The sequence below is a fragment of the Scomber scombrus genome, chromosome 8, assembly GCF_963691925.1.
Source record: "Scomber scombrus chromosome 8, fScoSco1.1, whole genome shotgun sequence".
Classification (NCBI taxonomy): Eukaryota; Metazoa; Chordata; class Actinopteri; order Scombriformes; family Scombridae; genus Scomber; species Scomber scombrus.
The window spans coordinates 25,324,124-25,343,158 of NC_084977.1; the positions used below are offsets into that span (position 1 = coordinate 25,324,124).

The 19,035-nt window shown below is 39.1% G+C and overlaps 1 protein-coding gene across 4 annotated transcripts; it reads left to right on the plus strand.

The window, feature by feature from the left end:
- Nucleotides 1-455: 455 nt before the first annotated feature.
- On the plus strand, nt 456-18,797 carry tie1 (tyrosine kinase with immunoglobulin-like and EGF-like domains 1). Of its 4 annotated transcripts, none has more exons than XM_062424355.1 (24): nt 456-769; nt 2,150-2,440; nt 2,612-2,722; nt 2,875-3,030; nt 3,941-4,072; nt 5,231-5,371; nt 5,505-5,633; nt 6,260-6,405; nt 7,145-7,289; nt 7,412-7,570; nt 8,000-8,140; nt 9,419-9,721; nt 10,179-10,469; nt 11,080-11,273; nt 11,444-11,590; nt 11,695-11,758; nt 11,972-12,082; nt 14,413-14,603; nt 15,053-15,166; nt 15,691-15,794; nt 16,992-17,032; nt 17,260-17,356; nt 17,443-17,542; nt 17,803-18,797. In XM_062424355.1, the coding sequence occupies exons 1-24, from the start codon at nt 706-708 to the stop codon at nt 17,872-17,874; spliced, it is 3,444 nt and encodes a 1,147-aa protein (XP_062280339.1). In that variant the 5' UTR covers nt 456-705; the 3' UTR covers nt 17,875-18,797. The 4 variants fall into 4 exon arrangements, with proteins under 4 accessions (XP_062280339.1, XP_062280341.1, XP_062280342.1 ...); XM_062424357.1 differs by having other exon boundaries at nt 15,724-15,794; XM_062424358.1 differs by lacking the exon at nt 9,419-9,721.
- Nucleotides 18,798-19,035: the final 238 nt, after the last annotated feature.

Below are 19,035 nucleotides of genomic sequence, written 5' to 3' on the forward strand. Positions count from 1 at the left end.
TATTGTGTTGAGTACATCTTTATCTGCATGTATGGTATATTTTGATGGAGTGTATTTTTAAATGTATTCAAATGTATTTAAAGTGTCTGACATGCACACAAATCCTGGTGCAAGAAAAAATAATATGCTTGATATGCTTCTCACAAAAAATCAATACAAGACAGCAGGAATAAACAAATAATGACACAAAAACTATAAACAAAATGAATGATCATATAAATAAAAATTCAACTCTACATGCAACTGTACATTAAAACTAATAAACACAGAGACGAATTTCACTGCCGAAATTCAGACATTAAATGATATTACAGGATTAGTTGCATATAGAGATCATTAGAGTAACGGAGTTTAAACTCATAAATACATCTGGATCGGGGAGGTCTGGAGCGCCAGCAGTCCTCCGCTGTCTAGTGACGCTCTTCCTTCCTTTCCCACCCAGAGAAAGCTGAGCAAGTCCAACTCTGTGCTTAGTGTGAAGGATCGTGATACAATCTCTGAAAGCTAAACGGGATCGCAGTAGACGTTACACACAGTCACACAGAGATTTTACACCTTAACTAGAGCTTTAGATGATTCGCCAAGTTATGCGTAAAAAAGCGCACCGCTCGTCGTGACGCAGCGTCACCGTTTTGGATGTAGAGCTCGTCCAGTAGACCAACAACCTGAACTGGGAGTTTACTTATTAAGGACTACGTTTCCCCAATGAGGATTACAAATATCATGAAGATTGTGTGGGTGTGTGTTTTGTGCTTCATTGATTTATCAGGTAAGAACATTTTTTCAAGGCTACTTGGGTAGCTGTTTAATGGAGAACATGTTTTAAATCACCATGTGTTTTCGAGAAATGTGAGGTACTATATTAAGAACGAACAGTTCCCCGCATGAATCTATCTGATCGTTATATATTCTTTTGTTCGTAATTGATATTTTGTTAAAGTCCAAAAGCCCTCAGAGTGTCCAGCAACCTTCGTACCCTTAGGGGAAAAAGGAGCTCATCCATGTTTCCTGGCATTGTTCTGTGGATCTGGGGCTTAAATACAGAGGGAGAAGGAATGCTGGACAAACTGATGTTATTAGGTTTGGCACTTTTGTTCAAATAAGTTACATTCCAGAGGAAGTGTGTGTTTGAACCAAAACCATTTACATCAATGCTTTATTAGGTGTCAGTATATAAAATGTTCAAGTTAAAAGAAGTTAGTTTTATGATAAACGTGTGTTGTTGTTGTGTTGATGTGTGATAAACAGATTCTTCTGGATATCAAACTAAGATTTGGTACTCAAGGTTTAATCTGTATGATCTAAAGCAAAAATTGCGCAAATAACTGTAAGGTGCTTTTGTAGGAGCTGCCCCATACCTCCACACAGTAATTCAGATATGGTAATGTACTGTAAGTGAACAATACAGAGAGCACAGTGCTCTATGATCCAGAATGTGCCTTGTTCTTCCTTGAACTGAAAGGCTCCTTGCCAACTTTGCTTGCATATGTGTAATATCAATTTTCCATCAGATTTTGTGGTCCAATATTACACCTGAATTTTTTTTTTTGTTAACATTATTTATCATCACTTTAACTTGTTTGTCCATTTTATGATTTTTAAGTTTAGGATTGCTCATATTTAATGAGAATTTGTTTGTGCCAAACTACTTTTTTAATATATTCATTTCTGTAGTAACCATCTCCAAAAGATGTTGAAAACATTCCCTTGAACAGAAAATATTGATGTTGTCTGCAAATAAAACAATTTTCAAAATTCTTGATAACTGACATATCTAATTGATATACAAAATAAACAATTGAGGCTCTAAGACTGACCCCTGTGGGAGTTGAATAGTGCTAAACCAAGCTGAACCACAGATTTTTATCAGTTAACTTGGTTTTGAAAACTTCCAATAAAACCCTCCTGCTCCGAAAATATTATATCAAAACTATATATTACATGTTACTGTGTGAAAGCTGATTTTATCATCATGTGAAGCAGCAGGGTCTTCTCCTGAACTCTGCTCATTTATATGCCTCAATAAAAGAAATGTGTATTTTATGACTCAATTGATCCTGATCCACGATTGTGATTAACAAATCAAACTCACAATGATTGCAATGACCCTGCTTTTTTTCAGAAAATAACACATTATCCTGTCTTACAGATGCTGTAATCGATTTGATCATGATCTCCACAGCAGAGGTCAGCAGTGTCAATCACTTCAAAATCTCTTGTATCCATGGCGAGCGCAGCCCTGGCCAGCTTACCATCAAGAGAGACAACGAAATCTTCAGACTCCCCAACAAGCCAACATTTCAAGTTCATTTTCCCAAGGAAAAGGAAGCGGTTGCAAGAGACTTCCGGGAACATGAGAATATTGGTATATTTTACTGTAAACGCACTCAAGAAGTTCATCCACCTGAGATGGTCACAATGATCAACAACGTTGGGGGAGGTGTGTTCAGTCATTTTATGACCACTTTTTTCATTTGAACATTTTTAATTCCCTGTTATGACCAGGATCTAAATCACATCCTGATTACTTAGGGTTTAAAGTTGTCGTTTGTATCCTGCTTGGATTGTGTGTCATCTTTTGAAAATATCTGAGTGTCTGTGTCTTTTACAGCAAATTTTGCCCCAACTGACCTGACAATAACTGCCAACTCAGGAGAGACAGTTCACCTCAGCATGCAGCTCCTGAACTATGAAAAAAGGGATGTGACCTGGAAGTACAATGGTAAACCAGTTTATGCATTTAGAGCTCAAGACAGATACATGGGGATTAAATTCATTGTACACTTAAGAGACTGTCAACACATTATACACATACTTTCTGGCAATTAACAAACACTGGAAACTGCCATTAATCACTCTATGTCTTGTATGTAGGAAATTACTTCTACATGACTCACTGGAATGATATGATCAACCGCACTGCTGTGCTCACATTAGAGAACGCAGTTTCTAGCAATCAAGGCATCTACAGTGCCAGCTACGTGGGGAACAGCCCTCTCCAAGGAGCTTGGATGAGGCTAATCGTCCGAGGTTTGTTGGATCCTAACATCCTCACACTCTGAAACAGAAACACACACATACACACGACCACTAGCACCCCCGGAGCTAGATGTTGCAAGACTTTTATGAAAGTTCTTAAGGAGCAGATGTGACGCATTATGCACCAGAAAGTTTTTGCATTTGAAGGGTAATCTCACAAAATACAAGAGGAGCTATGATAGAAGTGACTCACTGCCCAATTATTATTCTTATTTGTGATATTGGACTATATGAATAAAATTTACTTGGCTTGACTAAGATTCATGCAATCACTCGCCTCACAAATAGCATATGTACATTAAAAAGGAATTATATTGTAGAGAAAACTCAGTGACAGCACTATTTTACACTTTCCATTTTTTTATGGTTTTTATGTATTGGCAAACATGAGACACAAACAAAAGAGTGGTAATCTTCAAACTAGTTCTTGGCAAAAAAGTACATTTATCAAGTATCAAAATATTGAGAGTTGGTTTAGTGCACATTTTGTTAACTGTGTATTCCTTTGGTGAAAGTGCACGTGTTTCCTCCATTTCCTGTTCTCAGTTCTCTAAAGAGACACTAGTGGTATCAACACCATCTCCACCCTCCAACTGTTCCACTTTTAGGTTCCTCTATTTATCTCCACCAGATTCAGTGGTTCCTTTACAACTTTGTTCTCATTTTACTACATGGCTCCATGTCTTTTTTTAATTACTTTGAAGTTTTATGAATTCTATGCTATGAAAACTCCAGATCAGAAGCAGATGCTTTCAGAAACACTTTGGGTTGAATAGAGTGAAAGCTTGCAAGTTTAATCTCCAAACCATATTAATGTACACACATAACATTCATAGGCAGGTGTAGACACTGTATATAATCTAGCATCTCACACTATTAAGAAGAATCTTTCTCTTTTTAGACTGTCCCAGTAAGAAGTGGGGTCCTAGCTGTGAAAATGACTGTCCAGAGTGTCTCAATGGTGGAGTGTGTCATGATAAGGATGGAGACTGTGTCTGCCCTCCTGGATTCATGGGAACACGCTGTGAGACCGGTAGGTATCTACTCAATACAAGTACAGTAGTACAAGGTTGTGTGTATGAGAGAGATATACAGAGAGAGTACATAACTGGTCATTTGAGCACCTTTACAAACAGTAAGGACTCATTCTACATAGTTTAAGAAATTTTTGACTCCTGCATATAAACTGCCCCACTGTTCAGAAAACATAGAGACATAGAGTCTGAAGGGGCATTAAATGTAAGAATCATGAGTGGAGGTAAACTGAGGAAGCAGCAACAATAAAGCACATACATGAAACAAACTTTACTTGAGATCCAATATACCATGAATGTGAGTACAACTGGCTAGTTAACAGATTTTTCTCAGTTAACTTCAGTTAACTAGATATTACTTTCCTGTCTTGGAGAAAAATGTTCACTTATTGAATGGAGATGAATTACATGCTTACTTTCATGTTTAATTACAGATAATTACACAACACTTTGTGCTGTATTTACTCAAATGGCAGTGTGAGAATATTCAAACATTAATAAGGGATTGCATTCAACACTGTAATAACACAGGCAGTTTGGCTTATTGTAGGTATATATGGAGTATTTATTGTCAGGACGCCACAAATGAGATAAACTACATTTAAATGGCAGACATTTAAACTTTTCATCTGAACTGCTTTTTGGGTAATGACTGTACCTTAACTATTACATTTTGGCTGTGATCATATTGCCACCATATTGCCATTTAACATCACATACGGGCAACAGACTCTGTTATTTTCCAAACTGCATGAACTGTGTACATACAGTGTATAAGTCACACCGATGTATAAGACGCAGTCTATTTTGGAGGGTGTCATGCTGGGAAAAACACTTTTCTATTAAAGATTGGTTTATTTGAATGCACCATCTGCTATTCATTTATAAACACATATGTTTATACACCAAAACTTTTTCAATCTACTTTTCTAATAAACAGAAACACAATCAAAACACACATATTACACCTGAAGCAGTGTGTCGGGTTGATGGTTAATGGTCCGGTAATGATTTGCTTAAATAAGCACATTGGTACTGTCTCACTGTCTTACTGTCCTCTGTGCTGTTTTGCAAGTCAGGTTGAGCCATGATAGAGCAAAACTCAGAGAATTTAAATAAACACATTTGTAAATTTGTCTTTCTCTGATGGCATGCAGCCTGCAGAGAAGGAATGTTTGGCCGAAACTGCCAGGAGTCATGTGGCTCCAAGATGAACTGCAAGGGGCTTCGCTTCTGCCTACCAGACCCTTATGGCTGCTCCTGCGCCAGCGGCTGGTTTGGGAAACACTGTGATAGTGGTAAGCCCTACATCACTTTACTCTATCCATGTAATATGTAATATGAATATCGATTAAATAATAACCATGATAATGTTTTTAACCCTGTTGTGTGCACCAGTATGCAGACTAGTTTTCTGTTTTCTGTTGTCAGCCTGCCACAATGACAAATACGGACCAGGCTGCAAGCTGAGTTGTAAATGCCAGAATGGAGGTGTTTGTAGCCGCTTCAGTGGATGCCAGTGTCCCACAGGGTGGAGAGGGCAGAACTGTGAGAAATCTGGTAGGTACTGTGAGAAGCATATTAATCCTTTCTGATTATTTCTCTTCATCAGTTCACAGCACATTTTCATTTACGTCATCCTCCCCACCAAACACCGCCGCATTCCTCCTCATCACTACAGCAAACATTTGGTGCACGGTTATATTCACAAGTTACAAAACTTTAAAAACACATTTACACACTGGATTCCATGCAGCTTAAGTACATCAACATTCAACCACACTGCTTGTTTGGTAAAATGTTGGTCTAATTAAAATGCATGGAATCCTGCACAGAGAGTACAACTGTGTTTTTTAGGTTTTGAAGCTTTAACAGTCATTTTGTCTGCACTTGAAACAGTCAAGTGCGCTCTTGTCCTGTCTCTTCTTGCATGAGTTAGTGGGACATATGATTTCAAAGCATGACTTCATGGTTTGATTTTTAAAAACAAACTCATTTAGAACATCTTTAAATATATTCTGCATTTTTCCATAAGATATTTAGGTCAGCAATTGCTGCAAAGCAACTGTGAAAGCTGTATGGTTTTCTGTCCATGATCTCTACTCTATATTATCATTCTCTATGCTGCCTTACTATCCAACTTGTCTTTTTCTTAATATCTATTCCACACCTCTCTCCCTGACCAGACCGGGCTCCCCAGATCTTGCACTTGGATAATAATTTGGAGTGGAATCTGAACTCCAGTCCCAAGATCTATTGTTCAGCCACAGGCAACCCCCTGCCCAGCCACAACGGCATTGAACTGCGAAAGTTGGACAGCACTGTGCTCAAGGTAGAAGGACCAGCAATTGCTAGTAACAATCCTACTGAGAAAACGTATGATTAAATAGGATATATAAAGGATAATATTGGATAGGATAAAACTATATTTGCTGTACTGAGAGTAAATACTAGACTTCACACAGAGAGAGAGCTGTATATTGTATTGACCCAAAGCAGTGAATCTCTATCCTGCTTTAGGAGTCCCCATGGCCAGTCTTCCCCAAATAGTTTCTGCTGGAAAGAGGATTTTTGAGTCATTTGATGATCCTAGATACTTGAAACATATTGAGTCCTTTTCATAGCAATAATATAAAAGTGCCAGTTAAATGTGTGAAATTGAATCACTTATGCAATTATTAAGACAAATCATATAAAACAATGTTTGGTTTATAGTAGCATGCCTTTAAGTCTGAGCTGTTAATTACAGCAACAAGGCTGAGTGAAGCTCTGAGGAAGTAAACAACAATGGCCTGACCAGATAAGGCCATTTTACTCAAGAGTGCAGCAGTTACCGTGTGTCACATGTACGTGACATGTTCAGTCTCTGTATAATTCTCTCTCTTTGCAGTTGCCTTATTAATAGAAACAGTCTGATAAAGCATAATTATACCAGCACATCCCACAGGCACAAATACATTTCTCAGAGTAAGAATGTCCTTGGCACAAATTCAAGGAGCAGCAAAAGTAGGCACTAGAAATGTAAATTAGGTTTTCACCATTGCTTATTGCTTCATGTATTTTGCACTCAGGCCACTCACACTGTCATGGATTCAAATAAGAGTACAGCGGTGTTTGAGATTGATCGCCTGAATGCTCAACAAGGAGGGCTGTGGGAGTGCAGGGTGTCCACCAACGGAGGCCAAGACTCCCGCAAGTTCAACCTCACCATTAAAGGTCTGTTTGAGATGATTCAACATAATATAAAAGAGAGGAAATTGTATTATTTTGAGGCTCTGCAAACTACAGCAACTAAGATCTAATGTATGTGAGTAAAATCTTGTTGTGTGCTCACTCAGAACCACCAGTGCCCACTACTGCCCCCAAACTCATGGAAAAGAGGAGTAAGCAGCTGCTGGTGATGCCAGTGGACTCTTACCGAGGAGATGGTCCCATTATCTCCACCAAGCTCCTCTACAAGCCTGTGAAGAATGAAGTCTCTTGGTCCTCCATCATAGGTAAGCGTGCAAAGATATTACAGAATAGCTGCGATCTCTGAAGATTATTTTTTATTTTTATGTCATAGCACAGCAGCAGCAAAAACAAACATCGCAGTAAGCAGTTTTCACAACTATTTCAACACAGTAAGAAATCAGCCAAGGTTGTAATGTATTAGCTTCAGTTACAGAGTGCAACAAATCATTGCTCAAAGTCATAATAAAACTAATTCTCAGTAAAAAAGCTGGCAAAGATAGACAAAATTGAATAAATCATATTTACAAGAAACAGCCCAACAACATTTCTTCTACACGTCCAAGTACTCAAGTATCTATTGTATAAAGCTTTTATAAATGAATGTGTAGTTACTAGTTATTTATATTCCATATAATGCATGTTTAGATGTATGCTTTAAGCAACCAGTTTATCCTTTATCCATTTACTTCCAGTCTACAGTGACAAAGAGCCAATCACTCTGATGAACCTGAAGCCTTCAACACGGTACCGTGTTTGTGTCCAACTGAGTCGTCCTGGGGAAGGAGGAGAGGGGCTCCCGGGGCCAGAGGCCATCATGGAGACTGATTGTCCTGGTAAGACCCACAGATAACTGTGCTGTCCAGTTTGTAGGGATTGCACACATACCATGCATGAGGATAATTATCTGGACCTTTGCCTTGGGAACTGTTTTTTTTTTCAGTGGGAACACAAATGTCTATAGTCTGGACCACAGAACTTAAGCAAGCATAATTATCTTGTGTCTTTTCAGGGTAATAGTGAATTCTCATCATTTTTGCTGAACATTGCTTTTCCCAGGCCAAAAAGAGGTTGTTGTCTTTTCCCCAGTTGTTTTTTCCTCCAGAGATATCTGTCTTGATAACTCAAATTTAGGCTAAAAATAGAAAGATGCCATTGGACTGAAATGATCTTTGGTTGTGAATGAAGACCATCTGGGATCAAGACTGCAATAGCAAAAAAACAACAACCATTGTTTGTCATAAGCCATATAGGAATCACAAAACAATTAGAGAAAATTAACTACCTGTATTGACGGACAAGAGATAGTGACTTCATTCCTCAATGATTGTGGTGTAGAGGAAGAGAGCATATCTGAGTATGTAAGCACAGAAAGGAAATTGGGACAACCTGGAATGGGAAAGTGAGTGATTTGATTTGGAGTGTAATAGTGAGTTTAGTGAATTTTACTCTTAAGCAATATGCGGTTTGGTTCAAGCGGGAAATGGAACAAATATTATTTGTTACAGAGGAACATTTGTCTCTTGCACAAGCACAAACTATTTGCAATAGCAGATTTAGCTGATCATTTTCATTCAAGAAGGACCACAGAGCAATTTAAGACAAGACACTGAGTGAGAAGTTATATTAAAAATAACATATAGTATGATGCTAATGCAATGTGGCATCAACAAATATATATCTATCTATATCTCTATATAGACTAGCCATTAATCTATTTCACACTTGCCATTTAATCAGAGCCTTTGGGCAGAAGACAAGGCCATCACAGAGCTAACACCTAGACATGCAAACACGTCCAGACCTCCAATTAACCAGAATGTTGTTGTACTGGAAGGAAACCAGAGCACCCTTGGGAAGCCCACATGAAAATGGGGGAAGTACAGAAGGGACCAAGTCTCCTTCTTGTGAGCTATCTCCTGATTCATATTGCTCACTAATAAAATAGGTAAAACAATTGAAATGTAAGTTGAGGTAACAATCCACTTCAATTCAGAATACTTTATCTGTCCCTCAGGGAGCAATTTTGAGGAATCTGTGACTGTTTTAATAAGCAGAAATGCACAACGAGCTGTTAGCCCCCTCAGCTCATCCTGTGTTCTCTGTTGCCGCAGAGCCCACAGTTCAACCTAAGATTGACATCAGCTCGGTGGAAGGCCGCAATGCCACTGTACGTTGGGGACTGCCTGCCAACAGTGGCATTAATGCCAGCACAGCCAGTGGCTTTTTAGTGCAGCTCTTCGGGCCACCACCCGACAATAAGAAACTACAGGAGAAGACCACCCTGCTCACTGTGCTTTCCACAAAGTTTCACAACCTGAAGTGTCAACAAGACTACAAAGTGGTGGTGCACATCATCAACTGCGGCAGCCAGGGGCCTCCCTCCAATCCATACCACTTCGACATCAACAGCCAGGGTAACTAGTACTTCTAGTTAGGTTAGAAGTAAGCAAGTCTGCAAGAAAATGTCCTAAATATTTTCAAACCGTTTATTATGTATTTGCAGTGATGTTGTAGGCTCAAATGATGTATTTATCTTTTAATAATCAATTTACAAGGCAAATGGGGGATGAGGTTGAAGAACTTTTTAGATATGGTGCTTGCTGGTTGCTTGGTGACTCTCTCCCTGCCCACAAACTTTGTGTGAATTGAGGAAAAGTTTAGTAGCTGATACTTAGGTGTCAAAGACCAGTGTGACAATTGAGAATAATCATGAATTATTTTGCAGTCAATGGAGACCAACAAATTAGAAACAGATCCATCCACAGTCTTAAACTCTATAGTCTTTGATTGGAGCAACAGTTTTACTTCAGAATATAGTGTCACAGAATCATTGTTTATGATCTCAACAATGATAATGTCTTTCTATCTCAGGCCCATCGTCCCCACGCAATGTCCAGGCCCTGCCTCTGTCCATGTCAGCCATCCAGGTGAGGTGGCAGCCCCCTGAGGATCCCAATGGAGGCATAAAAAAATACATCATAGAGTACCAGCCAGTTGGCCAGGGGAACCCTCACCCTTGGGTGGACATAGATGATGGAAACAAGACTACTAAAGATGTGACAGCTCTCAACGGCAGCACCCTCTACCAATTCAGAGTGAGGGCAGTCTCTAAAGTGCAAGGAGAGTGGAGCAAATTTGTTCAGGCAACGACACAAGGGGATGGTGAGTCAGAATTTATAGTCTACTTACCCAGTTGTTACCCAGCATTACTGTGGTAGAATATATACGCAGATGTGTTCAAATGAGATTTGTAAGACTGATATGTTGATACTCTTTTTCAAATTCACATAATCATTTGTTACATTTTTAATCATGAAAATACCTTTACCAATTATGAAAAATGGGGACATAAACACCACTAAAAGATTTGGGACACATGTTCAGGAAACTGTGTGGTTTAGCTTCTTGTACTATGGCTGCTTGGGTGGCACAACCAGGACAAATTTGTAAAATTACTGGAATGAGTTATCATTTTAAATATGAAATTAAAAAGTGTACAGTGAGTTTTTATTGTTTCTCTGAAGTTAATTGATGTTGCTGTCAAACTAAAAACAGCTCCCTGTGGAAAATTCTCCACACTACTGTACTACTCCAATTTTGGGTTTGTCCCAGGTGGTGTTTAACAGGACCACCCACAGAGGGTCCTGAGGGATTTAGGCAGGATAATAATACATAGCCTATTTATCTCTACTGTCATCATCTCAAGATCATTTTCATCTCCCTACTTGGTTTATCTCTTATTCTCCCTGCTCTTCCCCTCTGATGAAAAAAGGCTCTCAGGGTTTAACACCGACCACCCAGGGTGTGGCTGGGAGGCCTGCTGGGGACAGTTACCAGCTGTTGGTGGCAGTGGTGGGATCAGTGACAGTCACCTGTGTGACTATCTTGTTGGCACTGCTGGCTCTTTTCTTCATCCGCAAGACGCTGCTCAATCGTCGCCGCACATTCACCTACCAATCTGGATCGGTAAGTTGTTTTCATAAGAATCTAGGAAACCTGATGGATTTACTGAACTCTGGTTGACATCACAACTGATCTGACAATGCTCAAACACAAGAGAAAATACTATTTAAGTAATATTAAACGTTTGACATACATGTATTTATCGCTGAGCTTAAGACTGTTTATAACCTCAGGGTGAAGAGACCATTCTGCAGTTTAACTCAGGAACTCTGACCCTGACCCGGAGGCCCAAGCCCACCCCAGAGCCCCTCACCTATCCAATCCTGGAGTGGGAGGACATTAAGTTTGAGGATGTCATCGGAGAGGGCAATTTTGGCCAGGTGTTTAGACTCTCAATGTGCTTTCTGTATATTGTACATTTTCTTTATGATTGCCATCTTTTATGCATTTTAAACATTTGAGGTAACAGTGATTTCTAAACTAGGTCATCAAAGCCATGATCAAGAAGGATGGCAGCAAGATGAGTGCTGCCATAAAGATGCTGAAAGGTAACTTTAACACATTCATACAAGCGCTCACAAAAATATACAGCTATATGTACAACATGCAAACACACTGACACACAGACATGGAGTAGGAACAGTATATTCACAGTGCAGTGTATTCTGTGACTGATGTGAAAATTGTATTTCAAAGTAGCAGCTAAAGCTGCTTTGCTTGCACTTTGTTTAACAATGCTGTGTGTGCTGATGCTCCTGCAGAGTTTGCCTCAGAGAATGACCACCGAGACTTTGCAGGGGAGTTGGAGGTGCTGTGTAAACTAGGCCAGCATCCCAACATCATCAACCTGATCGGGGCTTGTGAGAACAGAGGTGAGTGAGCGACACCTAGTGGCTTTTATGGATATTGATGAGCTTTCAAGCTCTGGCTTTTGAAATGAAGAAATGCTGATAGTTATGATGTGTAACACTGTTTTTGGAAGGTATAAGGAATCATAAGTCATACAAACCACTACTGTAGGCTGTTAGGTGCAAAACAAAGTAAGTCGTAGATATATATATAGAGTTTGGTCCAACATTGATGTCATGGAGATGAATCTGCTAGCATGTGTGCTCAGTAGCTGTGATAATTGTTTCTATATCATTTTTAGGACTTCTCATCATGTATAGATATTGTAGGGGCCTTAACGTTTTTGCATGTATTCCACAAAATTCAAAAAAGTATTTTTAAATGCATTTTTTTCATTATATGTTACTATTAGCTGTGTAGAGGGTTGAATAGATGCTAGTGTACTAGTTACTGTTCTTAAAACAATCTAAAAGGCTACTGTGTTACTGTATTACGCTACTGTAATTACATCCCTGTATGTAGCACTGCACAGGAAAGGGTTAAATTCTTCCTCCAAGAGAGCCAAACAGATACTCCCATCTGATCTTCTGTCATCTGCACCTGGAAACCACTAGAATGCGTCCAACCCAAATAATCCTTGCCTTCTAGGAGCATTTTACACGATCACATTTGTTTGATTTGTCAATGTGCCTCACAAGAAAACTATTTATGCATTTGAGTAAGGTTTCCTTGGCCCCAGCTCTTACCACGAAGTATCAGTTTTCCAGCCACATCTGATGGATTTTAAGTAGAATAATCAAATTGCTTGTGTTTGATTAAAGATTGATAACATATGAGAGAGGAAGTCTGGTATGGAAAGCACATCAGTGAGGACATTAAAAAACTAAATCAGCCTTGAAAAATAAACATCAGACTAATTCACTGTGTATGCCCACCAGTCTCACTTTCAAGAAGCACTTGACTCTGCAAACCTTAACTGTGTTTACATCTTTTGTTTAACTCAGGATAACTTCTTTTATTCAGTGATAAAGGCACAGAAATACATCAAGGTGGATATGTGAAAACAGATGGGAAGCATTTATTTGATTTACAATTTGCACGTGTTTTTCCTGCCTTGCATCTCCCCTTTGCTATGTGTACTTTCTTGAGGGAGAAACTGTCAAAAGGGCTTTTTTATTGCAAAAGAGAAGGTTACTCAATTGCTGTTTTTTTTTGGTGTTTTGGGAGTTTTCTACTTTATTTTTTTCAGGTTCCAGGTTTTCATTTATTCTATCCATTCAGCATCTGTCTGTCATTTTCAAAGAAAGAGAAGATATATGGTGTTGTTTTCAGCTCATATACTTTCTCATCTTACAGGTATCTGGAATAAATTCACTCTTCAGATATCAACATATTGAGAGAATTAGGTGTGTCCAGAAGGGATTCAACTGTGAACTGTTGAACAGCAGGACAGGGGGAGGAGAGGGGAAGATATTTGATAAATACACAATTGTAAATTGGATGTAAAAGACTGAAAAACACAATAGTCAGCATCCTCTAAATCAGCTACTAAAGGATACAATCATGTCTGTGTCTTCTTGACCTTGGTCCACTCATATACATGACAAACTAGAGTAAAAGAGTGTAAACTAAGTGTCTTAAACTGTTACTTTCCTTATTTTTAGAGGATAAAACACAATAATCAAATATATTATTACATTTCACATTAGCTAATATGGCAGCTAACAACATTGTTGTGATAGAGTCCAGTTCTTTGACCATTTTGTTCATCGCTGTTATTCTTTCCCTCCTCACATGGCACTTCCTATTGTGTTGGCGCTCTCCCTGGTCTTGGTGAAATCAACGCATGAAACCAATCCAACAAGCATAAATGCCTCATGACCCATAGGAACTCAGGCTTTGGCCGGAAGCCGTCATCTTTTAGCAAAGTGTCAACCATCTGGTTGAGTTTTGTGAGGCTTTCTTGAAAGGCCTCATCTACTTCTGGTCTGTGTCAGGACAGAACTGTCAGAGGCTAAGATCCTTAACCAGCTGTAGCTGCAGGCAGGGCATCCAAGGCTACAGTCACAGATTTTAGGGAGAGGAAGAAGAGTCCAATTAGGCTGCTAACAGCTGTATACATATGGAAGATTTAATGTTTGTTGGCAGTAGCTCTGACATTATTTATGATGGGAGTTCACAGTACTTTCCCAAAGACAGTTTATAAGTAATCACAGGTAAAAAAGGGAGTAAAATGTTTTATAATGGCCAAGGGGATTCAACTATAGCATATCTATTTGGAATAGGCTATATTACAAGGTGAGGTGCAGCCTCTCTCCTCTTCCTAATCTCACTTTTTCTTCATCCTCTCCAGGTTACCTGTACATAGCCATAGAATATGCTCCCTATGGTAACCTTCTTGACTTCTTAAGGAAGAGCCGTGTCTTGGAGACCGACCCTGCTTTTGCCAAGGAACATGGCACTGCCTCCACCCTCACCTCCCAACAGCTGCTGCAGTTTGCTGTGGATGTGGCAACTGGGATGCACTACCTCAGTGACAAACAGGTAGGACGAGAGAGTGTATGTTGGTATTAGTGTATTGTCTAAAATGTTTTTACATGTATTTAAATGAAACATTAAATGCAATTAAATGATGCTGAAATTGAGCAGAAATGTAATAATGTGTAACATTGTTAAAAATAGTCTCACTGACTCATTGTGTTACATTATGCAGCTTGTTATCATATTAAAAGTAGTTTTTATATATCCATGGCCCATTTAGACGGACATTTTATAATGTTTGGTCATGAAGTGGTTAATATTATTAGTTATTACAGTGCCTTTTACAAAAAGTAGTCCTATACAACTTCTTGTATATTGGCCCATCATGAGAACAGCACTTTGTAGCAGCACTTTCAATAAAACATTTTAGAAGTTTAATTTTCTACAAAAATGTAATTTCTGTTGAAACATACTGTACATAATATGATGTTCGTACTCTGTCCTGCCACTAGTTCATCCACAGAGATTTGGCTGCCAGGAATGTTCTCGTAGGGGACAACCTTGTGGCAAAGATAGCAGATTTCGGCCTGTCACGTGGTGAGGAAGTTTATGTTAAGAAGACAATGGTAAGTAATGGAGTCATGCACAGTTACACTGTTTTCAGAAAATTTTAGCCAACAGAGGGCAGTAGCTATGGGAGGTAATGATTTTGTATTCAAACATCTGATAATGCAAATATAGAGTAATATAGAGGAAATGTTGTTGCAATCTGCTGCAATCACAGTGGTTTTTGCAAATAAAATGTGCACCTTTTAAGTGGTTTGAAGATAGGAATATACACGTATTCTGTGAAATAGAAAAAAGCAGTTCCACAGAAAAACTGTAGTTTTACTTTGTAATACAGTTCAGATAACAGAGAAACTGAGAGATTTTGATCATTTTTGTTTAACTGAGATTGCCTGCAGAGGCTGGTTTATGCTATTAACTGCAGCATATATGTGCAGTGATAGTTAAGTGTACTCGAATGCTCTGATATGCCATGGTTTTTGTTCTTGTTGTAATGTAAACTTAATCCCCATCACCAACTCAGGTTACTGACAACTTCAGTTTTCCACTTATATGAAACATTTCATGTGCCAACATACATTAGGCAGAAGACATCAATCTGTTGCTTTACTCTCAGGGGAGGCTGCCTGTACGCTGGATGGCCATTGAGTCCCTGAACTACAGCGTGTACACAACCAAGAGCGATGTGTGAGTAACAGTGTCACGTCATCTGTTCCACTAACACGTTTACTAACTTTCATTCTAGGGATAAGACTGCAACAGGGGCAATTTTTCAGAGCAGACCAAGTTGCAGTGTCACACTTGAGCATTAGTGTTTTATTTAAAACAGCACAGCAAAATGCAAAAATATTTCTGACAACTTTGTGGGCTTACTGGGTGAGTTTGCAGGTTACTGATGTCATTTCCAATCAACAGCTTATAATAATCATGATTCTTCCTTTTCTGTTTCTTCTGTAGCTTTACACAAACTTTATTCAAATTATTTCAGCCTCTAGTTTTGATTATGCACACCACAAAATGCCTGCCAACAGAAAACAACAAATCATCCCCCTGTCACTGGTGGAGTGATAATAGTGTGCTGTGTAACTGATAAGCACAACCAGGAAGTCTCGGGTACAACTTAGCAGACAGACTGAGACGTTGGTCTGTCAACTGGAGCCTAAACACAGCAAAGAACAAGCTAGAAGTGTGTCAGACAGCTAACGGAAGAAGTGTGAAGGTTTGTTGGGCCAGAGAGAGTTGTAAACATTAGTAAGAGGGACAGTAAGCAAGACGTGAGACAGAGAAAAAAACGTAGTGCAGAAACGAGATAAACAAGCACAAAGTGTGACAGCAAAAAACAACCTTGTCTACTCATATGATCTACCACACAGCAATGTGACTTGTAAAACCAGCAGTATTTTTTTTTTTAATTCAGTCTCCAATATCAGGAAAGATGGTGGTTTTATGTTTTTGAGACATTCAGTGGTTCATTGGTTTGTGTGGTGTTTTTGTGAAAAATATGCATTTTAACCATTAGAATGAATTATTAGCATATTATTACTGTGCATATTAAATTAAAATTATTAATTCATTTTCCTCTACTATACAACATTCTAAAAACATGAAAGCAATATCACCAAGGAGGAAGTTTTTCATGCAACAGCAGCAATTTTAGCTGGATAATGCATTCATGTTACATTAGGTAGATAAAACTAAATACTGTCTGTTATATAACCATTGTCACTATCACGGATGATCAACAAAGGAAGTCCAAGTTGAAGACATTACGCACTGTATAGTTTCAGCTGTTAATAATAAAAACCTTGTATTTTCTACCCGGTTTCCCCTCTACTGTATGTCTTCCCTGTTTTACTCACATTTCTTCCTCATATTTTCTTCCAGGTGGTCTTTCGGGGTTCTCCTCTGGGAGATTGTAAGCTTAGGTGAGTAAGCCTGACATTGAGTGGGTTTCAGTCCAGAAGCTTTACCACTAATTACTATATTACTATATATCTATATATATTACGATCATAAATCTTTTTCTTCCCTTCTTGTTTGTGTGTGTGTGTGTGTGTGTGTGTGTGTGTGTGTGTGTGTGTGTGTGTGTGTGTGTGTGTGTGTGTGTGTGTGTGTGTGTGTGTGTGTGTGTGTGTGTGTGTATGTGTGTCAGGTGGCACTCCATACTGTGGGATGACATGCGCCGAGCTTTATGAAAAACTGCCACAAGCCTACAGGATGGAGAAACCCAAAAACTGTGATGATGAGGTGTAAGTAGCTTTGTTTCCTCCTTTCTTTCTTTTAGTCTTTCTCTCTTATTTCTACCATATTAATCCACATATTTTTCCATTTCCAGTTATGAGTTGATGAGGCAGTGCTGGAGGGATCGGCCATATGAGAGGCCCCCCTTCTCCCAAATCTCTGTCCAGCTCAACAGGATGCAGGAGGCCAGGAAGGTAATGCAGTTTTCACACCATTTTGACAGAAAAAGAAGAATGGGAAAACGTCCTGTTGTTATCACTTGGGAATGTTCAGATATTGTTCCAAGATGGTTGCCCCGTTGTTTACACCATAGTCACACCAGATATATGGCAATGTAGCCCTAAAACAGCTAGTTTTAGTTTAGGTCATAGATCTTTTTTAAATTAGTTGCACCGATTGCATTAGCATTACGATAAGTATGAATTTATATCACAACTTTCACTCCATCTTCTAGGCTTATGTGAACATGGCTCTCTTTGAGAATTTTACCTACGCTGGGATAGACGCCACTGCCGAGGAGGCCTGACTACCAGCCCCCCCAGACCCTAGCATGCCACGTAGCCTCAAGAGGAAGCCCCGAGGATGGTCGCCACGTTACTGCCATCTCCCTGCTGCTCAGCGTCGAGACAAGAGGAGCAGGTGCTCTACCAAAACCACCCAGCTATAGATGTAGGACTGTGAAAGGACACTGTGTGGAGATATCAGAGGCATTAGGAGTTGTGGAGTGTGGCTGGATTTTGGATGGAGAGACGTGATTGCTACCAACCTTTTGGGAAATATGACCCCCTGTCACTTCAAACGTGTCCCAGAAAAAAAGATGCAACATTGTACCTCTTGCAGAAGTTACAATGCTGAACACTTTGGGAAGGGGTAAATATGGAGTTGCTTTTGTGGCTTGCTGAAACACCACAGGGTCTGTGGGGTGTTTGATGCTGGACTCTATTTTCTCTCTGTTGCTGTAAATGGAGAGGGGAATCATTTCATGTAGATGAAATGAAAGGACACAGTGTGAATCACAAACATTCAGGTTTTCAGACTTTTTGAAGTCAATGAAAAACAAATAATGTAGCACTTAAAATCAGCCTTATTCATGTTCTCTGTGTCTTTTACTTATTTGCCTATCACTGCTATGTGAATGTAACTACTACTGTATGTATTTTGTCCTTTTTAAAGAACACATAGATATATAAAATCCTCCTATTCCAATGTAGTTAAAGTTACAAATGCAACCATGGTAAATGGTCCATATGTTGCATGCAAAGAAAGCTCCACCTCAAGGGTAAATGTTTGGAAAACGCTACTTATATTGGGCATATGTACAGCCAGTCTACAAGATATCACCATTATAGTACCTTTAATACTATGCAACCTAACATAATGTATGGTGGAATATCCACTCTATGCGACTGTACAGTATGTTTTCATTATTTGTTTCACTGAATAAAGCTTTTGATGAGTGAACTAATAGTGGGAGCTGAATACCATTTGCATTATAAGGTATCAGGTATAAACTGCAGTTTCTGTAACACTTTTTTGCTGTACACTTTTTTATATGGTTGTTTAATAATTGCAAATACTGTTGTTGTTGACCTGCTAAGTGAGTATGGTCGAAAATTAGTCTTTGGAGAGTTCAGGAACTCTGATCTCCTCCTGCTGCGCTGTGCTGATCTGTCACTGGGTTTCCTTT